This window comes from Pseudophryne corroboree, chromosome 5 (assembly GCF_028390025.1).
Source record: "Pseudophryne corroboree isolate aPseCor3 chromosome 5, aPseCor3.hap2, whole genome shotgun sequence".
Lineage (NCBI taxonomy): Eukaryota > Metazoa > Chordata > Amphibia > Anura > Myobatrachidae > Pseudophryne > Pseudophryne corroboree.
Genome location: NC_086448.1, coordinates 178,834,585 through 178,857,138, shown reverse-complemented (window position 1 = coordinate 178,857,138; position 22,554 = coordinate 178,834,585). Strand labels below are relative to the sequence as shown.

The following is a 22,554-nucleotide window of genomic DNA, read 5'->3' as shown; positions in this document are numbered from 1 at the left end:
TTCTCACCCGTCACTCTTCCCAGCTTATTGGAATGAGTGTAATTCTCACCCATCACTCCTCCCAGCTCAGTGGATTCATGGTTATTCTCACCAGGCACTGTTACCAGCTCAGTGGAATCAGGGTAATTCTCATTGGGCACTCTTACCAGCTCAGTATAATTCTCATCCGTCACCCTTCCCAGCTCAGTGGATTCAAGGTTATTCTCACCAGGCACTCTTACCAGCTCAGTGGATTCAGGGTTATTCTCACCGGGCTCTCTTACCAGCTCAGTGGATTCAGGGTTATTCTCACCGGGCTCTCTTACCAGCTCAGTGGATTCAGAGTTATTCTCACCGGGCACTCTTACCAGCTCAGTGGATTCAGGGTTATTCTTACCGGGCACTCTTACCAGCTCAGTGGATTCAGGGTTATTCTCACCGGGCACTCTTACCAGCTCAGTGGATTCAGGGTTATTCTCACCGGGCACTCTTACCAGCTCAATAGAAACAGTGTAATTCTCACCAGTCACTCTTCCCAGCTCATTGGAATGTGTAATTGTCACCCATCACTCTTACCAGCTTAATGGAATCAGGGTACTTCTCACCGGGCACTCTTCCAAGCTCAGTGGAATCAGTGAAATTCTCACCAGGCAGCTCAGTGGAATGAGTGTAATTGTCACCACTCTTACCAGCTCAGTGGAATCAGTGTAATTCTCACCAGGCACTCTTCCTAGTTCAGTGGAAGGAGTGTAATTGTCACGGGTACTCTTCCTAGCTCAGTGGAAGGAGTGTAATTGTCACCGGGCACTCTCACCAGCTCAGTGCAATCAGAGTAATTCTCACCAGGCACTCTTCCTAGATCAGTGGAAGTAGACTTCTTGTTTACATGATCATTTACAGTAATTCAGCAAAAGACAAGAAACCTTGCCGTTTTGGCAGGTCATTTTATAAAACTCATTACTGCTCTAGACATTTGTGTTTTCTGATCAATATAGCAATTTGCCACCTCCATGGTTTCAAGCTCCATAACATAATTTCTATAGAAAATAGAGTACCAATCATTAACATAGCTGCCCCAAAAGACCCAAGTAGTTTGGGACAGACCCCAGGTTTTGATCTCATTCCCAAGATTTTAAGTTTGCTAACTGTAGCAGTGAAAACCCAACACTTTCCTTACAAGTGGACTTAGTAAATGTACAAGTAATAAGCAGCATAACAGATAATCCGCACAGACAAAATTATGAACGTTAGTTTAGGACCAAAATTTGCATAGTACCACAGCAATTCGCTTAGATCTGTCTAGATCCGGTTAGTGAATGAAAGTAGGTTGTTATGGTTACTGCAGCAAGTGATCCCTACATCCTTTTACAACAATAATTCTCAGGATGACCTACTTGTGCATAAATTAAGTCTTCTGCCAGTAACCAGCGTAAGATTTGGGGAGAACCTTTAAAAGAGGATAAGTAGAGAAGTAGCACATACCAACCAGTCAGATTCCAGCTCTCATTCTACAACATTTAAAAAAAAATTATAGTCACAAGCTGATTGGTTGCTCCTGGCAACTTCTCCATTAGAAGGTTTGTTACATCTCCCCCCCCCCCCCTTCCACCGTAGTCCATAAATTCTGAATTGAGATATGAATGTTGCTGTGCACAGCCACCTAATCCCCTTCTGCCTATAAATCTGTCAGCTCTTACTGTTTCCTGATTTATCAAGAGGATGAACATTTTGTTTGATTTGTCTTCAGATCTGAGCAGATGCAGAAATTGGACGGTCATGCGGTAGTACTGGAGAAGTCCATATAATGATCTGAAACATAACTTTTGATATTAGCGTAATCAACACAATACTATAGCATAATAATAATAATAATTATATATCAAGTGTAATAATTGTATCCCCAGCTTACTAAAGGACATCCCATATTTTGTCCCAGCAATTTGACAACTTGCAAATTTCTCAGTATTCCTATTTATAATATACCTAGGTCTGTAAGTATAGAATGTGTGTCAGCCACATGGTGCAGTTAATACTAAAAAGAAAGTGCTTAAGGACAGGATACCTCATATAACATTAGTGTACTAGATTTTTATTTAATGTATCTAGAGCCCCAATTGAGGTCATTGTTTGCGGCAAATGGTTTATTTTGTAAACTCCTCGCAAAACAATGAACAAGATTTTTGTACTGCATACAGCCGCACTAACTCGCACCTAATTGGATTGAGCCAATATATATACTGTAGATATCAGCTGTGTTCACTAGATAAAGTGTGCATTTTGTATAACATACCATAACACAGGTGTAGGCAACAAGTGGCACCTGCAGGGGTCAGTGTGTCTCATATGATGAACGCTGCTCCTCTCCTTCCCTCATAAAGGCAACCTTTTCGTGGCTCTCTCCACTCCGGAGAACTCAAGCGTGGCCAGTGTACCGACTGAAACCCGGCCCTCTGGTGAGTCATTTGTTCTGCTCACTGTTGAATATCACTCAAAATAATTCTGAAGCTTGTCTACCGCTGAAAACTACAAATTAACAACCTAACCTGAGCAAACTAGTTTTAAAGCCTCCCCCAGAATGACAGGACAGCACTAACATTTTTATTAGTCTTTATATTTGTTGTACTGGTGGTGGCATTCCAGAAGTTATTTTTGGCTTGTAATGTTACCCAACTAGAAAACAATGCCTACCCCTTCCATAACACAAGCCATGGTAGAAATAAGAAGTCTCGCCTCTGATTAAAAAGCATACAATGTTTTTTCTATTTAAATAGTAAGTTATGTACCTTTTGAAGCGTCATTTTCTTAGCTGACAAAATATTTCTGTGGCTGCAAAGTATGGCTTCCAGTGACACAGACGCTCACGGCAAGTACTGTGATGGCAGATGGGGAGGAGTGGGAGATTTTTTGAGTACACAGAGCAGACAGAGCTCAAAAGGGCATACAAAAGTCTCTATGCTCATAACATTATGTGACTATGGCTAGTTTTTGACATTGTGCTGAATAAAAAAATCAGTAATAGTAGCCTAAAGAAACAATCCAAGGAAAAATGGTATCTTCGAACAGTCTTTTTAAAGCCTGCCTCAGTGATTTATGTTATGCTGCTTTAACATGGGAACTGGCTACTTTGCTTACTTCCAATAACGTTATAATTTGCAGTAACCTATCAACAATAGGTTTAGATTGACACAGCAATCGTGATGCAAAGCAGTAGGTTACAGCCATTTTGAAATAGTGCCAGTAAATCACCCATCCCTGTTACCTCAACCTGAATGAGATTCAAAATGATGATGCATTCTCTCCCATGTCTTTGCCCTGATGTGATCTTTTGAAAATCAACAGGCAAGAAAACATTTTACAGGAGTGTCTGTGAATCTATGCAGATGTAAAATTAGCTGCCCACCCGGTAATTAAACCCACGCAGAACACACAACTTCTGCGCTCTGCTAAAGACATTTCAAATCATTCTTTTGCAAGTGTACAAATGGCACACGTCGTGTTTAGTCTTTATGTTTATTATAATTGGTATGTATATGTAAGCACACTGAATCATAAATAAAAGTACCATAATCTGGAACATACTTCACATCGTTTTTGGAAATACAAAAACATAAATTTTATATAGAATGAAAATACAGTTAAAAAAAAACACGCAGCAATGAACAGTTTAGCAGTAGCAACCAGATTCTGTTCTTCTAGAAGCAGCTAGATAAATGTTAAAGTAGAATCTGATTGATTCCTATGAGCAACATCACCAGTTCTAAAAAAACAACTCCCACCTTAGAAAAATTAACCCCAGCGTGTGTGATGTACGTCTTGATACTCAGGGCTTAGGTACACGTACACACTGGAGAAGTAGACAAAATGTACAGGTTTTATATATGCTTTTCATGTTTTGCCCGTAGACAAATAAAGGGGGGGGGGATTCAACCAACCATGAACATTTTTCATCCAAAAAAACAGGCTTTTATCTAAATTTTTTGCCCAAAGTTTTCAATTCAATTGTAGGCTGTTTTTTTTTTCTCCAGAAAAATGTCCTGTTTTCAGGCGAAAAAATATAGGATCCGGGACAAGTTGTAAGACCTGTGTGTTTTTGTGGCCGCAGAAAAAGGGCACTTATCTGGGTTTTTTTTTTCTTTTGAGACCTCAGCAGGTCCCTCCCCCCAAAAAAAAATCCCTGATAAGTGCAGGCGCCGGGCTGCCTTTGGGGCTAATTGGATAGCCCGAAGAGATCAATTAGTCCACGGCTGATTGAATTCCTCCCTAAGTCTACTGTACTGTACTGCTAGTTTGTTTTTGCATGAGATATATGTCGCACCACTTCTAAACATTTTAAACTTGCCATTAATATTTCTGAACACAACGGTAGGAACAGCACCAGTGACTCTAACATGATCATTTATTAATGTACTATTACATTAATTTAAAACAAGTCTATGAATGGACCCTCAGATCAAACTTGCCTACCGTCCTGGAATGTTCATGAGACTAATTTTGGTGAGCTCTCCTGGACTTCGAAGAGAGTAGGCTAGCCTCCAGGCATCCACACACTTCTCCAGAGGCTGGTCACCCAATGGCGCCATGAAAATTTCAGTGATACCTCATGAGAAAGTGATTGTGTTGGACAGGTGTCATTATCACTTGCTGTGGGAGGGTCAAATATACCACTCACCTGGGGAGCTACAGCCCTTAGGAATGAAAACCTCAGACAGTGCTATTTGTGTTCTAATTTTTATTTCATTATGCATGGAGTTTCCCCTGAGAACTTGTGTGTATTCTTAATCTTTGCAGGCATGCTACTTTTGGTGAAGAGCAAATTTCAGACGAGAGAAATACATGAGACATGATGGAGAAAAAGACCAAGAACATGGTAGGGCTTTTGAAATATTCTTCTGGTTCTTTTTAGTCTACTTAGTGTATTAAATGAACATTTCACAGTCACTGTTTATTGGGGGTAAATTAATAACATGGCGTGCACTGTTAAACATATAGTAAAAATGCTGCTTCACACACTTGGTACAGGTAAAGTTATCAATAATATATATCTGTATAGACAACCAACGCTTAAACTGATAAAACCTCCTTAAACAAATTCTGCTCTACATATATACCTCATTTGTCACTAGATAAATCTTTCCCTTACACAATAAAGTACTGCACATAAGACATTTGTCCTCATAATCCTATCTCTTTTGCACTATATGACATGACATGGCAGTACGGATGGTGTAATGGTTAGCATTACTGCCTCACAGCACTGAGGTCATGGGTTTGATTCCCACCATAGCCATGTACTCCGGTTTCCTCCAAGAATCCAAAAATATACTGATAAGTTAATTGTCCCCCAACAAAACCCTAGTGTGTACGTGTTTGTGAATTGGTAAAAAGTCACAGGTAAAACATAAGAATGTGTGGCACAGGTCCCTTGTATCACACCTGGCTTTTGCCATCTGGCACACTTTCTCCTCAACATTGTTTTTGTTTTATGATTTTGCCTCTTAGTATGCATATAGTGTAGTAGGTACTTAGGGTTAGTATTTCTGTATCATAGGCATTGTTATTAAGTCGCTGATTAAGCATAATGATGCATGGTGCAGGTCACTCATATCGGACCTGCATTATCCCTGTTTACACTGTATACCTTCCTCCATTTTGCGATTTCATTAGTTTCTAGTGTACTAGGTATATAGGATTAGTGTTTTGGTGCACTAAATGGGGCTATTTGGCACGATTGAGGATAGGCATATGTGGACATGTATGTATGGTTGCATTAAAAAATATACAGTTAATATTAAGTAGAGCATCCTGTATGTGTTGACATTAGAGCATTTAGACATTGGTATGACACAGGACTGTTCCAAGCTGGGCAGTTAGTGAGTGGGGGCAAACGGCATCCTCCAATTGCTTAGTACCGCTGGCGCATTTTTGAATACTTATGCTAGCCCTATTGCCCCAACTTATGCTATCTCGCTGCTAAATTACCTCATGTCAGCGGATGCCAGTTTAATGCTTCCACAATATACTAAAACCTGGGAACAAGAGAATGGAGAGGATTTGGGTGAAGATAAGTGGGAAAAAATATTCTGCTTAACTCATGCTAGTTCACCTTGTTCCTGCATGGTGGAGACTCGGGGGGCTAATTCAGACCTGATCGCTCTTTAGCGTTTTTTGCAGAGCAGCGATCAGGTCAGAACTGCGCATGCACCACAATGCGCAGGTGCGTCCCACAGGTACAAAGTGGTTCATTGCTCTGTGATGGGTTTGTGTGAAGAATCCATTTGCACGGGCATTCGCAAGGTGATTGACAGGAAGAAGGTGTTTGTGGGTGTCAACTAACCATTTTCTGGGAGTGGTTGGAAAAACGTAGGCGTTCCCAAGCGTTTGCAGGGCGGGTGTCTGACGTGAATTCCGATCCCAGATAGGTTGAGGTGATCGCAGCAGCTACTCAGAAACTGCACAAAATCTTTTTGTACCACTCAGCTGCACATGTGATCGCACACTTGCACAGCTAAAATACACTCCCCTGTGGGCGGCGACTATGTGAACGCAGGACTGCAAAAAACAGCTAGCGAGCGATCCGGTTTGAATTACCCCCTCAATACAGACTGCTGTCCCAATAGTATAAATGTCCAGATACTCACTCTCTCTAAGATGGGGACTGGTGTTCCCAATACAGGTTGTTCTAATGCTCATGGTAACCTGTTTCACATAGGGTGGCAATGCACGAGCCTCGGGCCCTTCTGGAAGCTAAGTTTTCGGGGAACCAGTCCCGGAGGACCCTGTGTTTTGGCCATTTCATTTGTCCCCTCTACCCCTCACAGAATACAAGAAATCCCCATTGTGTCATTTGAATTATGCCGCTGAGGCAGTTATTCCAGTGCATTGGCATTCCTTCTCTCTTCTAATTGTTTCTAACTGGTTTGCTAAGATAGATTTCTTTAGATGGATGATATATTGACTTCTGCAGACGGCAGATAAAAGGCCTTTAGTTGGGAAGTAGTTGGAATCCCGACCGCACCTCCACAGCTATTCCCACTCCTGGGTGTCCACGACACTCATGGAGTGGGAATAGAACCAAGCCCGCAAAGGGCTTCGTTCCACTCGCTCCCTACCGGCATTCTGGCGGCCGGGATTCCGTACCCAAACCCTTTACGGATACTTGGTTCCGTTGGCTGGACTTTGCAGCCTTCAAAGATACTCTCACCCAGAGTTCCCCTTAGGCCTCCAAAATGCTAATCATGGTTCTCTGGGTCTTCTTTGGCTCTGAACCCCTGACCTGGATCTTGGTTTTGGTGGTTTTGAAAGCCAGCTTAGGTTGTTTTTACCTATTGATGTACACTTGCCTATAGTAGAGTGTCTTTCTATTTGTCTTATAGCAATTTCTCTTCATTTACTGGTGTTGGACGGTGTCAGACATGTTCATTCGATATGGAGCAGTCTCTTTTCCTTTTTATCCCCCACCACACACTGATTCCTTCATGTCCCCTTTCCCCCCTCTTCTTTCTGTCCTTCCTCGTTGTCCCATGTTCTGCCTTGTTTTTTTCTTCCACTTCGTTTATTTTTTGGTTCAGTCCTCTACAGTTTACACAGGTTTGCCAACAGTGTGTTCCTCTGTAATATTTTGTTTCATTATTGCATTACCCATCGCATGTAAATCCAATCCGATGTCCTATGCTGATCGGATCGGAGCCTGTAGATTGCAAAGTCTGCACTATAGATTTCTCGGAGACGGCAGCCTTAGCTGGGATTGCGTACGATACATCGTATGCAAAAGTGCTGCACACGATGTTATGTATGTGATCCTGCTGCCCGTGAAGCTGTCGGGCAGTTTAAAGAAGACGTATGCGACTTCTCCCCTCGGAGAAGTCACAGTAGTATATGGGGACCTTTACAGCATCTTGTCAACTATACAGTATCTGCATTAATTTCTTTACTACTTATTCGTTTTTCTCATACGTCCTAGAGGGTGTAGTATGGCTGACCGGCGGTCTCCTAACCGCCGGTCAGCTTACCGACGCCGGGATCCCGGCGGGGAGGGGCGAGTGCAGCAAGCCCCTTGCGGGCTCGCTGCGCTACGGGCTCGGTGGCGACCTGCGGTCGCCACGGGTTCTATTCCCACTCTATGGGTGTCGTGGACACCCACGAGTGGAAATAGTCCCTGTTGGTCGGCATGCCGACCATCGGGATACTGAGCCGGCGGGATGGTGGAGGTCATGTGACTGTCGGTCAGCAGACCGCCGGTCACATGAATACCACCCGTCCTAGAGGATGCTGGGGAGACTTCAAGAACCATGGGGTATAGACGGGATCCGCAGGAGACATGGGCACTTTAAGACTTTCAAATGGTGTGACCTGGCTCCTCCCTCTATGCCCTTCCTCCAGACTCCAGTTTAGATCTGTGCCCAGGCAGACTGGATGCACACTGAGGAGCTCTACTGAGTTTCTCTGAAAAAGACTTTTGTTAGGTTTATTATTTTCAGGGAGAACTGCTGGCAACAGTCTCCCTGCTTCGTGGGACTTAGGGGAGAGAAGTCAGACCTACTTCTGATGAGTTTAAAGGCTCTGCTTCTTGGCTACAGGACACCATTAGCTCCTGAGGGTTTGGAACACTAGGTACGTCTAGGGGTTCATTCCCAGAGCCCGCCGTCACCCCCCTTGCAGAGCCAGAATTAAGAAGACAGGTGAGTAGAAGAAGATCAGGAGACTTCAGTGACGGCTTTTGAGGTACCGCACAGCGGCTGCGCTGCATGCCATGCTCCCACACAAAGCGGCACTGTAGGGTGCACGGCGCGGGCACTATATCCAACCCCTGCCAGTATAAATATATTAAAGAAATAGCAGGGCTGAAGCGCGCCATTGAGGGGGCGGGGCTTAGCCCTCACAGCTCACATCAGCGCCATTTTCTCTCCACAGAGACGCTGGTCCTTCCAAAACACTACTGTAAATAACAGGGTGAAAAACGAAGGGGGGGGGGGGCACAGTTGATTGGTGCAAGATAAGTTAATAATAAGGGATCAGTACGTAATCCCGCTGGACGGGATCCCGGCGGTCGAAATACCGACACCGGAATCCCGACCACACAATCCCGACAGGGGTGGCGATCGGAACGCAGCCCCTTGCGGGCTCGCTTCGCTCGCTACGCTCGGCACACTATTATATTCTCCCTCTATGGGTGTCGTGGACACCCACGGAGGGAGAATATGTCGGGATTCCGGCGTCGGTAATTCGACCGCCGGGATCCCGTCCAGCGGGATGCTGACTGCATCCCAATAATAAAGCACAATATATAAGGATTGAGCGCTGGGTGGTGAGCTGGTAAACTCCTTTTGTGTTCCCTGACAGAATGTACTGGGGTCATCCCTTATAGCCAGTGTAATGTTTCCTACACGTGTGTCGGCATGTCTGGGGCTGAGTGCTCTGCCTCAAACGGCTGTGGCAGTGACCCTGTCGGCACCGCCGACTCCTGATGGTCCATGGATTTATTTATTTTTAACATGTCGGTAGATGTTTTTCCCAAGAGAAAACTATATGGGGACACAGAAGTGTGTGGGTGACCCTGTCGGCACCACCAATATCTGACTAAAAAAAAGAAAAAAAAAAGAAAGGGCTATACCTATATGTATAGTAAGGTTGCATAAAGCTGTGTCCAGACACAGACAAAGTAATATTTATGGAGGGTGTCATATTCATAGAATATATTTCCCTCAGCTCCCTTGGGGTCGCAAAAATGGTTATTTTGCCCAGTTACTACTCCCGGATATCGACACGAATACTGTTCTTCTGTCGACCGTAATGTTTCCTGATTAGATCCACAAAATAATATACAGCATTCAGTACATGTTTCATACACATTAAGAACGTATTAACGTCACTAGGGACCCTGCTGTTCCTGACAAAAAGTTAAAAAGTTATATATATATATATATATATATATATATATATATATATATATGAGATATATATATATATATATGTGTATATGTATATGGGTGTATGGGTATGGATATATATATATATATATATATTTATACTGAATGCTGAGGTTAAGTTCCTCCTTCTCAGGTGCTGAGCGCTCTGTTGAAAAAAGTCGGGGTCAGCCCTGACAAGATGGTTTCAAATCCTCGAGAAATTTCCGAGTGTTTATTCTTTTCCCGCCGCAGAGAGGATAAAGTGGGTGTTACCCCCTGTTCTGCACGGGCCCCTGTCACAAAGGATTGTATGCAGGAAGCTACGTTATATTCAAGTTATGTGTCCATGCGTACGTTAATTATACCTGCTACTGCATGTGCACGGGGGAGTAGTAGTAGTCAGAAATGGTCGGTTACGACCCTAGATTCATGGCATAAACTAGTATCCTCTTCGGAAGAGATTAAATTACCGTCCCCCTGCCTGTCGTTAATCGCTCCTATGTCATTGATTCCTAATATTTCCCTAGAGGATTGGATTCAGAAGGGGCTCTCCATGGTGGGCGATTTATTTTTAGGAGACGTCTTGATGTCCTTTTCCCAATTACAAGAGAGATTTGGGATTCGGACTCAAGACTTTTTCAAATACTTGCAGGTGAGAAGTTGGTTACACTCATTCACTCCCCCACATCTTCACAAACCTTCTTCTCCGGCTTATATTAAAAGCCGATTGGAGACGTCCTCGCATAAATATGGGATTACGTGGTGGTATCATTTTCAATTGACAAACAGCACACAGACTAAATTAAAAGCTCAGATTTTATGGGAAAGTGATTTGAATAGATCCTTTATTGATGCCGATTGGGACAGTATATTTAGATCTTGTTTTAAAGTCTCCAAATGTGTTAACCACTCCGAAATGTTTTACAAACTTATACAAAGGGCCTACTTCACCCCTGAAAGACAAAATAGAATCTGGCCTTCACAATCTAAATTATGTTGGAGAAAATGCGGCTCTACGGGGGATATCTTTCATATTTTTGGGGCCTGCCCTCGTGTACAACCACTTTGGAGAGAAGTTTTCAATATGGCTAGCATGGTTCTAGGGTTCATCATCCCCCGGGACCCAGCTTTAGCGTTATTTCATTTGTACGTAAATCACCTCTCTGCAGGTGATCGCTACGTCTTGGGGCATATCTTGATAGCCACTAAAGCTGCTATAGCACAGTTGTGGAAATCTGAGAATATTCCTTCCCTAGCGATTATTCAAAATAAGATTCATAAACATTTCATTTTCGAAACAGCGGAAGCTAAATATTCTTCCTCAGCTAACTCGATCCATTTGAAATGGTTAAGTTGGTCCGACTATAGGGGAAGAGAAGGTAGGCTAACCGTCTATAGTTCTCCAATTGATATATCTGTGCTTTGCCCCACCTAGACTGACCTCTTCAAGAATGTTGTGATAACAAAAAAGATAAATAAATAAAAAATATCTGATATGTCTCTTCTCTGTGCTCTCTTCTTCCTGTTTCTGAACGCCCAATGTAACCAATTGTTTACTCATCCAACTGTGCGTTGTGTGTGCTTTGATTATTGTAACCATTCTGGACTACCCCTATGTTTCCCTTATCTCTTTTTTCTGTTCCCCATTTCTGTGTGAAAACTCTTCAATAAAAATGTAATGTTTAAAAAAAAGAAATGGTCGGTTACCTTGTCATCCGATACAGATACCCTGGGGAGAGATGGGATACTCCTTAAGTTGGGTCATATCTAGGACACTGCAGCACACTGCCGTGCAACTACAAGGGATATAGGACTCGGGTTCGCGGGCCAATTCCATGGCGGTCTCGGCTAGGAGGGCGTTGTAGATTCACCAATGGAATGCTGGTGCTGACTCAGAGAAGAAATGGAGTTTCCTTTCCTATGAAGGTAAAGCCTGGTTTAGTGACGGCCTCGTTAGTTGATCTCGGCAGATGACGCTGGTAAGTCTACCTTCTTGCCATATGTTCCCTCACAATGGATGTTGACGCATCATTGTCGGATGCAGTCATTTCGCCATAATAGATACAAATCCCCCCTTTTCTTTGCAGGTAGAGGAAGGAGGAAAGGGAAGAGGTCAGCAGCCTCTTCAAGATCAAAGGAGCAGACATCCTCTGTTCTGTTACATCCACTGCATGACGCTGGGACTCTCTTGCGGGAGCCCACACCGGTGGGACCTCGTCTAAAGACTCTTCGGTCAGTCCTGGAACGGACCTGGACCCGTGGGTTTTACGAATAGTGTCCCAAGGGTGCATATTGGAGTTTCCAGACGTTTCCCCTCACCAATTTTTCAAATTACAGATTCTCCTCCGGACGAGGAGGTAGTATGCGACACAATACAAAGGTTGTATCTGGATCAGGTCATTGACCTGGTTTTTCCCCTGGCACAACAGGGAGAAGGTTTTTATTCAAGCCTCTTCGTGGTCCCGAAACCAGACAGCTCAGTCAGGCCAATCCTAAATCTGAAATCCCTTAGTTTCTACTTAAAGAAATTCAAATCCAAGATGGAATCTCTCAGGGCAGTGATCTCCAATCTGGAAAAAGGAGTTTTTTTTCATGGTCTCAGTAGACACAAAGAAGGCCTAATTACATTTTCCTCCGCATTAGGCTTGCCTGAAGTTTGCGATTCAGGGGTGTCATTACCAATTTTCAGACATTGCCGTTGGTCTGTCCACGGCTCCAAGGATTTTCACCAGGGTGATAGTGGTAATGATGGTTCTCCGTCGCTAGTACAGAGTCACAATTATCCCGTACTGGGACAATTCCCTGATAACGGCGAGTTCAAGAAACCAGTTGGTGCAAAACATTGCACTCTCCCTGTCAGTTCTTCAACAACAGGGTGAACTCCTGAATTTGCCAAAATCACTATTGGTCCCAACAACGCGGTTGTCTGTTTTGGGAATAATACTAGGAAAATAGTTTTTTTCTTCCAGTGGAGAAGGCTCTGGAGATCCAGAGTCTGGTCAAACAAATTCCGAGTCCAGCAAGAGTGTAATTTCATCAATACATTCGGTTGCTGGAAAAGATGATGGCGGCCTATGAGGCCACTCGATTTGGCAGCTTCCATGCCAGGGTGTTCCAGAGGGACCTGTTGGACAAGTGGTCCGGTTCCCACCTACACATACACCGGAGGATAATCCTGTCTTCCAAGGCCGGAATCTCACTCTTGTGGTGGCTGCGCAGTTCTCATCTCCTAGAGGGGCACAGGTTCGAGATCACGTTGAATCCTGGTGACCACGGATGCAAGCCTCCGAGGCTGGGGGGCAGTCACTCAGGGGGAAAACTTCCAAGGAAGTTGGTCAAGTTAGGAAACTTGTCACCACATAATCGGTCTAGAATTAAGGGCCGTTTACAACGATTTTCTACAAACGAAAAGCAGGACAGCAATGGCAAAAGCCACAAGGATTTTCCGCTGGACGGAGAAACATACAAGCGCTTTGTCAGCGATGTTCGTTCCAGAAGTGGACGACTGAGAAGCAGACCTCAGCAGACGGTCTACATCCAGGAGTGGGGAGACCTCCTTCAAGTAGTCTTCGAAGGGGTGACATGTCGTTGGGATTTCCTCAAGTAGGAATGATGGCATCTCGTTCCAACAAGAAGCTTCAGAGTTACAGGTCAAGGGACCCTCAAACAGGAACAGTGAATACACTGGTGACACCGTGGGTGTTTTCAGTCGGTATATGTATTCCCTACATTTTCTCGCGTTCCGAAAGTTCTGGGTTCATACAAAGAAAATTCGGCCGAGCCTCATGGTCCCAGACTGGCCAAGGAGAGCTTGGTATCCAGAGCTCACGAATTACTCATAGGAGATCCCTGGCCTTTTCCTTTGCGCGAGGACCTGTTGCGACAAGGGACATGTGTGTTTTAGGACTTACCGCGGCTAAGTTTGACGACATGGCGGTTGAATGCCAGATCCTAGTCCGTAAGGGTATTCCGATGGAAATAGTTCCCACACTTATTCGGACTAGAAAAGGGGTAATGTCTAAACATTACTATCGTTTTTGGAGGAAATAGGTTTCTTGGGTGTGAATCCATGAAGATTCCTACGGCAGAGTTTTCAACTATTAAAATCGGCCTTATCGGTTTTCCTTCAGAATCAATTGGACTCCTTGTCAGAAGTTCAGACTGTTGTGAAGGGAGTGTTGCACATCCAACCTTTTTTTTTTGTGCCCCAGTGGCACCAGGGAATCTTAATGGGGTGATGCAGTTCCTTCAAATCACAAGGGTTTGAACCTTTTACGTAAGGCGGAGTGAAATTCCTCACTTGTTCAGGGGTCGTCAGGTTGGCCTTGGCATATGCAAGGCGAGTGTCTGAGTTAGCGGTCTGGTCTCACTAGAGACCTTGTTTGATCTTCCATGAAGATAGAGCAGAGTTGGAAACTCCTCAACAATTTCTACGAAGGTGGTTCCTTCTTTCCACATGTACCAACCTATTGGGTACCTGTGGCTTCGGATGTCTTCGCTGAATCGATGTCTCTGCATGTGGTCAGAGTTTGAAAATTTATGTCGCCAGGACGGCTCCGTTTAGGAAAACAGGCTCTGTCTGTCCGGTTTGCTCCCAGCAAGAGTGGGGGTCCGGCTTCCAAGCAGACCGTTGCGCGCTGGATCTGTCATACAATTCAGCATACTCGTCTCACGGCAGGTTTGCCGTTACCGAAATAGATGAAGTCCCATTCTGCTAGAAAGGTGGGCTCGTCCGCGGCGGTTGACCGGAGAGTTTCGGCATTGCATCTTTGCCGAGCAGCTATTTAGCAAACATTTGGGCTAAGTTTTGCAGTTTTGATACCTTGGCCAAGGTTGACCTCACGTTGATCATTCGGTACTGCAGAGTCATCCGCACTCTCCCGCCCATTTTAGAGCTTTGGTATAACCCCATGGTTCTTGAAGTCTCCCCAGCATCCTCTGGGACGTATGAGAAAATAGGATTTTAATACCTACCGGTAAATCCTTTTCTCTTAGTCCGTAAAGGATGCTGGGCGCCCGTCCCAGTGCGTACTGTATCTGCAGTTATTGGTTGTGGTTACCGTCTCCCTGGGCACAGTTCCTTAAACTGGAGTCTGGAGGAGGGGCATAGAGGGAGGAGCCAGGTCACACCATTTGAAAGTCTTAAACTGCCCATGTCTCCTGCGGATCCCGTCTATACCCGATGGTTCTTGAAGTCTCCCCAGCATCCTCTACGGTCTAAGAGAAAAGGATTTATCGGTAGGTATTAAAATCCTTTTTTTTTTCTTTGTCATCAAACTAATAAAGATATTATTTAAAAATGCATGTGTGTTTTCCAGTTATGTGGCAAGATAATTGTTTTAAGCATGTAATATTCAGCACTAGAAGCATCACTACTTTCTAGTGACCTGAACACATTATTCCATAAATACTGGCTGTAGGACACACCTACACTCCCCATCTACCAGACTAATCATAAACAGGAAAAGGCTCAGACATTAATAATAATGTGTTGTAACACCCTGAGGTCTTGTGACAGAGCAGAACAATGAGTAAGGTGAATGCAGGCAGACTGGCATGCAGGTGTCATTAATGTATTAGTCGGCACTAAGGAAGTGGCATTATAAGACACTGAAAATACAATTATATGGAAACCTTCATTGCTCCCCTTAAAACACTTGAATAATTATTAATGAAACACATTTGTGCAGAGTGAACTACCCATCCATATCATGTCTTACCTCAGTCATTTCCATCAGGATAAAATATCGGACTTTTAGTATTAAAAATCTAGGTCATTAATACATAACTCCACAATGTCCAAGAGAACATACTCCACAATGGGGGTCATTCCGAGTTGATCGCACGTAGCAACTTTTTGCTGCCCGAGCGATCAACTAGACGCCGCCTATGGGGGAGTGTATATCTGCATAGCAGGGCTGAGAACGCTTGTGCAGCCCTGCTATGCTAAAAAAGTTTCCTGTAAAAGAAGACCAGGGTAAGAATTACTTACCCTGTGCGATCGTTCCAGCGATGCAGGTCCCGGAATTGACGTCAGACATCCGCCCTCCAAACGCCTGGACACGCCTGTGTTGGACTCACCACTCCCCGAAAATGGTGAGTTGCTGCCCGGATCCGTCTTCCTCCTGTCAATCTTCTTGCGGCCGCTGCTGCGACCGCTTCCTTCGACGACGCGCCTGCACAATGCAGCCGCCGCGCATGCGCAGTTCCGACCCGATCGCACGGCTGCGAAGAAGCGCAGCGTGCGATTGGGTCGGAATGACCCCCAATGTCCGAGAGCATATACTTTTGTTGTGGGAGGTGGTGGTTGGGGGGGGTATTAAAATAACAAACATCGAAGGTTGGTCGCTACAAATATAAAATCTTTTCTATATCCAAAAACGAACTATACAGTGTTGTCCTGGGTTGTCTCTAAATGCCTTTTATAACATAAATAACCCTATCACCCACTGCTCAGGGAGTCTTAATGGAGTCACGGGACCAAACTGCACTAAACTGAATAAATAAATGAATGTGTGCCAGTCAGTCATAGTATGCCTGTGTCCAAGTTTGCCTAAAGAGGTCTTATGGCACTAAAAGATGCCTACTTCCTTATGTTCTCAGAACTATTGTGAAGAGTGTGGAGAAGTTGCCAAATTACAACCAATCAGCATTGCAGTAACAGTTGTAATTTGCATACTATAAAATTATTAAAATTATACAGAGCAGCTGATTGGTTGTCATGGGCAACTTCTCCACTGTTTTCACTGCTTAGTACATCTCTCTATTTCTCTTATGCCAAATTGCAGAACTAAAAACCAATATTGCAGCAACAAGTGCAAATAATGGGCCTAATTCATGTTGGATCGCAAATCGCGACCCAACCAGAATTTTTACGATCGACCGTCCGTCCTTTCTGTGGGGCGGGGGGGGGGGGGGATCAAATGCGTTCACCTCTGCCTGTTTTCAGGGAGGAGACAGAGCGTTGTAGGGGCAGTGCGGCGCGATCGGTGGGAGGAGGTGGACGAAGGGGGGGCGTGATCACAGGGGCTGCATGATGTCACACGCAGCCGCCGCAATCAAGAATGTGGCGGCAGGACTCCTGTGGCAGGAGCCGTACTCTGTTTCTGCTAACAAGCAGAAATGCTTGTTGAATGGGGAGGCGCCTTACCCAGCGATGGGAGGCCCCTTGCATGCTAGGAAAAGGATTGCAAATTCTGCTAATTAGCAGAATTTACTATCCTTACTGAATTAGGCCCAATGTACAGACCTCCCTATACAGCAGGTGACAGTCGATCTACGATAAAAACCCCACAGGCCCTGAGGATGGATTTCTCCACATCAGAAAAATGTGAAAAATAGTATGCATCTTTATTCCCCCTGCACCCACATCAGTCCTGCATTATGTGAGTAACTCGCGTACATGTATTTTTCTTCATAGGAATCAAAGACGCCTGGTACACTGGCCTCACCGCCACATTTCTGCTCTGTCTACAGGTAGAAAAAACCAGAACAGAGATTAATGTCTCCTTAGTGCTAACCCTAAAACGAAGCCCCCGCTAGCTGACTTCCCTCACTGCAAATATATGCAGAACAAATTCTTTTTTTTTTCTTCAGTTTTTGAAAGCGTTCCAGGAGTATAATGTCCACAGACAGTAAGTCTTAGAAACAATAAAAACACAAACAGTATTCCACAAGAACCAGTGCGGTATATTTATTTCCAGGGGAGGGTACATTCTTTTATTCATCATCATTATTATTAGTTACTATGATTTTTTTTTTTAACAAACATTGGCAATCCTGAACTACTGCCAAAATGAACACCCTCACTCAGCATTGATGCGATACCTCTGGTTTGTAACACTAAACAATAAAATAAAATATTTCTAGTGCAATAACAATATAATTTAAACCCCTTAAATGTTGGGTAATAACAAAACATTCTACTAAATTCATGGTTGCTGGAATCTAATCAACATGCCGTGATGACGCTTCCCTGCGCTGGACCGCAGCGCTGCTCACCTGCCAAGCACCAGCGGTCATCGTACTGGCAGAGGGAAACTCATTCACAGTGTGCAGAAAGATGGGCGACTGCAGCCATTAGGCATTTATCACAATTTAGTTCAGTCCACTAAGGTGATAAAGCTGAAAAAAAAACAGAAGCAAGATATATATACAGAAACAAAGGTGTTAATGTTTCGGCCATGGACCGGCGGTGCTTTCTGGTGTACGCGAGGTAGATCTTGTGAGTCCAGGTTAGTGGTACGGTTTAGAAGACTTCACTTTCTTCTGTTCCTCTCGATGCTTCTGTCTCTTTCTCTTGCTACCCTCCTTGTGTCCTGAGGAGAGACCGCCAGAGAACAACGATTGTAGGTCATGTTTATCTTGAACATATAGTATTATGGTAATTTACTAAAGAGATCTTAGTTCTTATGGTCCAATTACTCTTGACCACTAAATGGAAAATGCCATTGTTTTTAAGCGAAGCTATACAATAATATTATATTCACTGTGCTATCTGTGCCAAATAATTTATAATCATCTACAAGGATTAGCCATTAACTGTAAATAGGAGGGTGAATTAATAAGTAAGGTAACAAGACTCTCACATGTGTAATGTTCTCTTTCCATTCTAATTTCCTGACAGGGCAGGGGAGGAAGACCACTGCTTCCAATCACGGCCATTAGACTGCGCGTCATATCAGTCATACTGTCCCAACATCAGCTGTAAGATGGCGTGGGCTGGTGGAAACATGGTCACACATTCAGTTGCGTAGTGTGATCAGATTTCTGAATTTAAAGGGCAGATCAGCAGCAGAAATTCATTCCCAACTTGTTGAGGTGTACGGTGATAACGTCATGTTGTAGAAACAGGTTTGTATTTGGTGCACTGACTGTACTGCACGTGCTTGGCCAGCCGGATCGCTGCTCATCTTGAACATCTCTCCTTCCATTTATCAAAGCCACCAAACCCAAACCTGTTTTTGGAACATGACGTTATCACCGTACACCTCGACAAGTTGGCGATGAATTTCAGCTGCTGATGTGCCCTTTAGACACATAAATCTAATCACACTACGCACCTAAATGGAGCCAGGGCCCAATCATCAGTTCCCTGATAGAGAAAGGAAAAGTGTTTCCTTTCTGTCAACATGGTAATTTACTGTGCAAGAAAAAGGGTCTCTAATAAAATAGCTCAGCCATTAAAGCCCGAGACTAACACCCTTATTCACCAATGGTAAATTACTGGGTTTAATTGAATTCCCCCCAATGTGCACTTTAGCTATAGTACCTTATTCTATGTCAGGGGCTAAATGTGACAACTGGGAGCCGACTCAATTGTGGGCATGCCACCTGCTGGCCGTCTAAAGGAATGGGCATCTATCGGTGCTATTCAATTGTTTCTCTGATGGACGCCCATTAGCCGTGGCCGTCACACTTTTTCTTGCAGTCTCAGGAGGTGCAACAAAATGTGTGTTAAAAAGGCCGTAGTTTTGGAGCCCATTCAAACGCTAAACCCAGAGCTGTCAGGCACCTTAACTTGTCAGTCGAAAAGGCATGGCGAAAACGGAGCAAAAAACTGTCGAAAACACCAGCTATTGAATACCAGACGGACAAATTAGTGCAGATTTTCCGACTGTCGAAGAACTCGGCACTAAATGAATATCTCCCTATAGTGGAGTGTAAAGAGCAATACAAGGAATGAACCTTACTCACTCCCTGATACCGCTCCATCTACTCCTCCCACCTATTTTCACACTCTCTGAAGTTACACCCCTCCCCTTTATACTGTAAGCTCGCGCAAGCAGGGCACTCTTCTCTCATCTACTCCTTCTCACTCTACTGAATTATGTAATTGCACCTACCTATGTCAGCATAGTGTTCAACAATGTACCCCTACAACCTGGCAACTGTGTCACACACTTGTTAGTTGCATGTAAAGAAATGCATCTAGCAACCAAAACAAGGGGAGCAGCATTGGGCAATTAGCTGGCCTATATTTCGGAAGTTTTCATGAACCCTGGGACTGCCGTTACAAATCAGACAGAAATGGCTGTCTGGTTGCCAACAGGTAAGTTTACGGTCTGTATAACTGTAGTGATATTAATCCAGAAGTAAGCAGAAACGGAGGTTAACAATATCCATATGTCAGCAAAAGCTATTGTCTAGAAGTAAAGCTAAGCTTGGCAGTCCTGGTATGTGTACACAAAGCAAGCCAGGAAGGACAATACCAAAAATCAAGATACCGTATATACTCGAGTATAAGTCGACCCGAATATAAGCCGAGGCACCTAATTTCACCCCAAAAAACTGGGAAAACTTATTGACTCGAGTATAAGCCTAGGGTGGGAAATGCAAGTCTAGCCGTACACAGCCCTCAGTGCCAGATATGCCCCCACATTGCCAGATATGCCCCCACATTGCCAGATATGCCCTCATAGTGCCAGATATGCCCCCACAGTGCCGGATATGCCCCCACAGTGCCAGATATACCCCCACAGTGCCATACTGCCAGATATTCCCCCACGGTGTCAGATATACCCCCACAGTGCTACATGTGCCCCCACAGTGCCAGATATGCCCTCATACTGCCAGATTTTCCCCACGGTGCCAGATATGCCCCCACAGTGCTACACATTCCCCCACAGTGCCAGATATGCCCTCACAGTGCCAGATATACCCTCATGGTGCCAGATATGCACAGCCCCCAACCTTCCCCCACCCCCCCACTGCCGCCGCCTGTCTCTACTCACCATTGACGGGCTATGTGTAAACGAATGAAGGGGCAGCGGAATGCGGGCAGCAGCAGGCGGTGCGGGCATCGGTGGCCGGCCTTAGGTCATACAGGAAAGTCTGCAGCGGCTGAGGAGGCGGGCGGCGCGGCGGTGCTTCAGCGAGCAGGGAGAGGGAGACGGACGGCTGCAGCAGCGTCACTGATTGATGCACCAATTACAGTGCGCTGCTGCGGCTCCCGTGTCCCCCTCCCTCCTCCTCCTTCCCTCCTTCCCAGAGCTCTCTACGCTCTGCTCCGGAGCATCACTCGAGTATAAGCCGAGGGGGAACTTTTTCAGCACAAAAAATGTGCTGAAAAACTCGGCTTATACTCGAGTATATACGGTAAATGCAAAGAATCTCAGACATTAGAGATAAGACAATCGCAAATTGGCAGAATCAATGAGAACTCACATTAACCCTATAGCCCTCAATGTAAACCATTGTCCTGTCCCCGCCACCCCCGGAGGGTTAGGGTAGGGAGATAAAAATACTTACCCCCTCCAAAGTCAGGATCTTCAAATTTGGGATGCCGGCGTCGGTCATGGGACAACCGGCATCCCAACGAGCGGGATATCATACCGAACCCGTACATATACATAACAATTAAAAATGTAAATCAAAAAACACATATATATATATATATATATATATATATATATTTTTTTTTTTTAATACTTTTTTCCATTTTAACTTTCTGTCAATGGGTAAGATGCTGAAAGTCGGTCATGGTCGTGTATAGTCCTGTACTTGTCAGTATAATCCGTGGAATACTAATACTTGCCTAGTGTAATGAGACCAGAGTAACATAACACATTCTTTATTTGGAAACCTGCATTTGTGTCTTCTAGGTAAGTTCTCCTTTCAGATGTTTTTGTCACAAATTCTAATGTTGCGAAATAAACCCAATGAATCAGGGAGAAAAAATACCCATCAATGAGCCCCATAACAATTCTAATCCCCTCTGGGTGGTGGCGTGGACCACCACCTAAGAGAGGTAAGTAGCCGGCGGTCAGAACTCCGAACGCCGGTATTTAAGCTGGTGTCGGGATTCCGGCATCGGTATCCTGACCTCTGGGATCCCGACAGGTGGTCACTTGACTGCCTCCCATTTATCCGTTTAACCTAGCTCACAGCTACCTAATGTATTGCAGTCTATAGGAAAGCCAATGAGGATGAAAATCAAAAGTGACAAAGGAGGAAACAAACAAATGAAGAACAAAAACTAATATTTCAACATTGTGCAAAACAGTGCCTATAGTACAATCTATGTTAATACAAGTATATAAAAGACATAGGGGTCGATTCAATAAGATAATAAGATGTCGCGGGATCGGGGGGGGGGGGGGGGGGGGGCTTTATGCATATTTGCCATATAGAATAACCACAGAACTGTAGGGTGAACAAAAATCTGCGTTCTAGATTTAATGCTGGAACACGTTCCGTAAAGTGATCTGCACCCAATCAAATTGACCCCATAAAGTTTTGATGGCATTGTCCTTTTTAAAACTTAAGGAGCAAAGGTCTCCACTTCCATAGTGTTGTAGAAACACACAGCATTAGAAGCGGTCATGCAGGAACAATTACTATTAGGGTAAACAGAGGTGAATGCAGCAGTTCTGTAAGTCATCTTGCAGTTAGTGTTTCAGTTGAAATTAAACATCCGTTATATGCCATGATAATGCATACTATATACTGGCATTAAATGTGTATTGCTACATACACCAATCAAAGCCTTCATGATACATTCACAAGTGACCGAATGGGTCCATGGAGAATATAAATGATACTTTTCAAATTGCTTCAATTTGCAAGGAAGAGTTCTGCTATTTTCTTTTTTACTCTCTTTCAATAACTGATCCTCCTCACAGTGTAAAGCATTCTGTTTTAGCCTGCATAAGCACTCTTTACCACGGGC

The 22,554-nt window shown here is 44.3% G+C and overlaps 1 protein-coding gene and 1 long non-coding RNA gene across 3 annotated transcripts in view; one reads left to right on the top strand and one right to left on the bottom strand.

The window, feature by feature from the left end:
* Positions 1 to 22,554, top strand: part of LOC134927446 (uncharacterized) — a 56,258-nt gene that overhangs the window by 20,538 nt on the left and 13,166 nt on the right. Inside the window, exon 2 of the long non-coding RNA XR_010177643.1 lies at positions 4,768 to 4,846. This is a non-coding gene — a long non-coding RNA (uncharacterized LOC134927446). The remainder of the gene's footprint in view (positions 1 to 4,767; positions 4,847 to 22,554) is intronic.
* Positions 17,553 to 22,554, bottom strand: part of DNAJB6 (DnaJ heat shock protein family (Hsp40) member B6) — a 228,935-nt gene continuing 223,933 nt past the window's right edge. For both annotated transcript variants that reach the window (XM_063921906.1, XM_063921905.1), the window contains exon 10: positions 17,553 to 18,202. In XM_063921906.1, the coding sequence (XP_063777976.1) occupies positions 18,120 to 18,202 (83 nt within the window). In that variant the 3' untranslated portion in view covers positions 17,553 to 18,119. The remainder of the gene's footprint in view (positions 18,203 to 22,554) is intronic.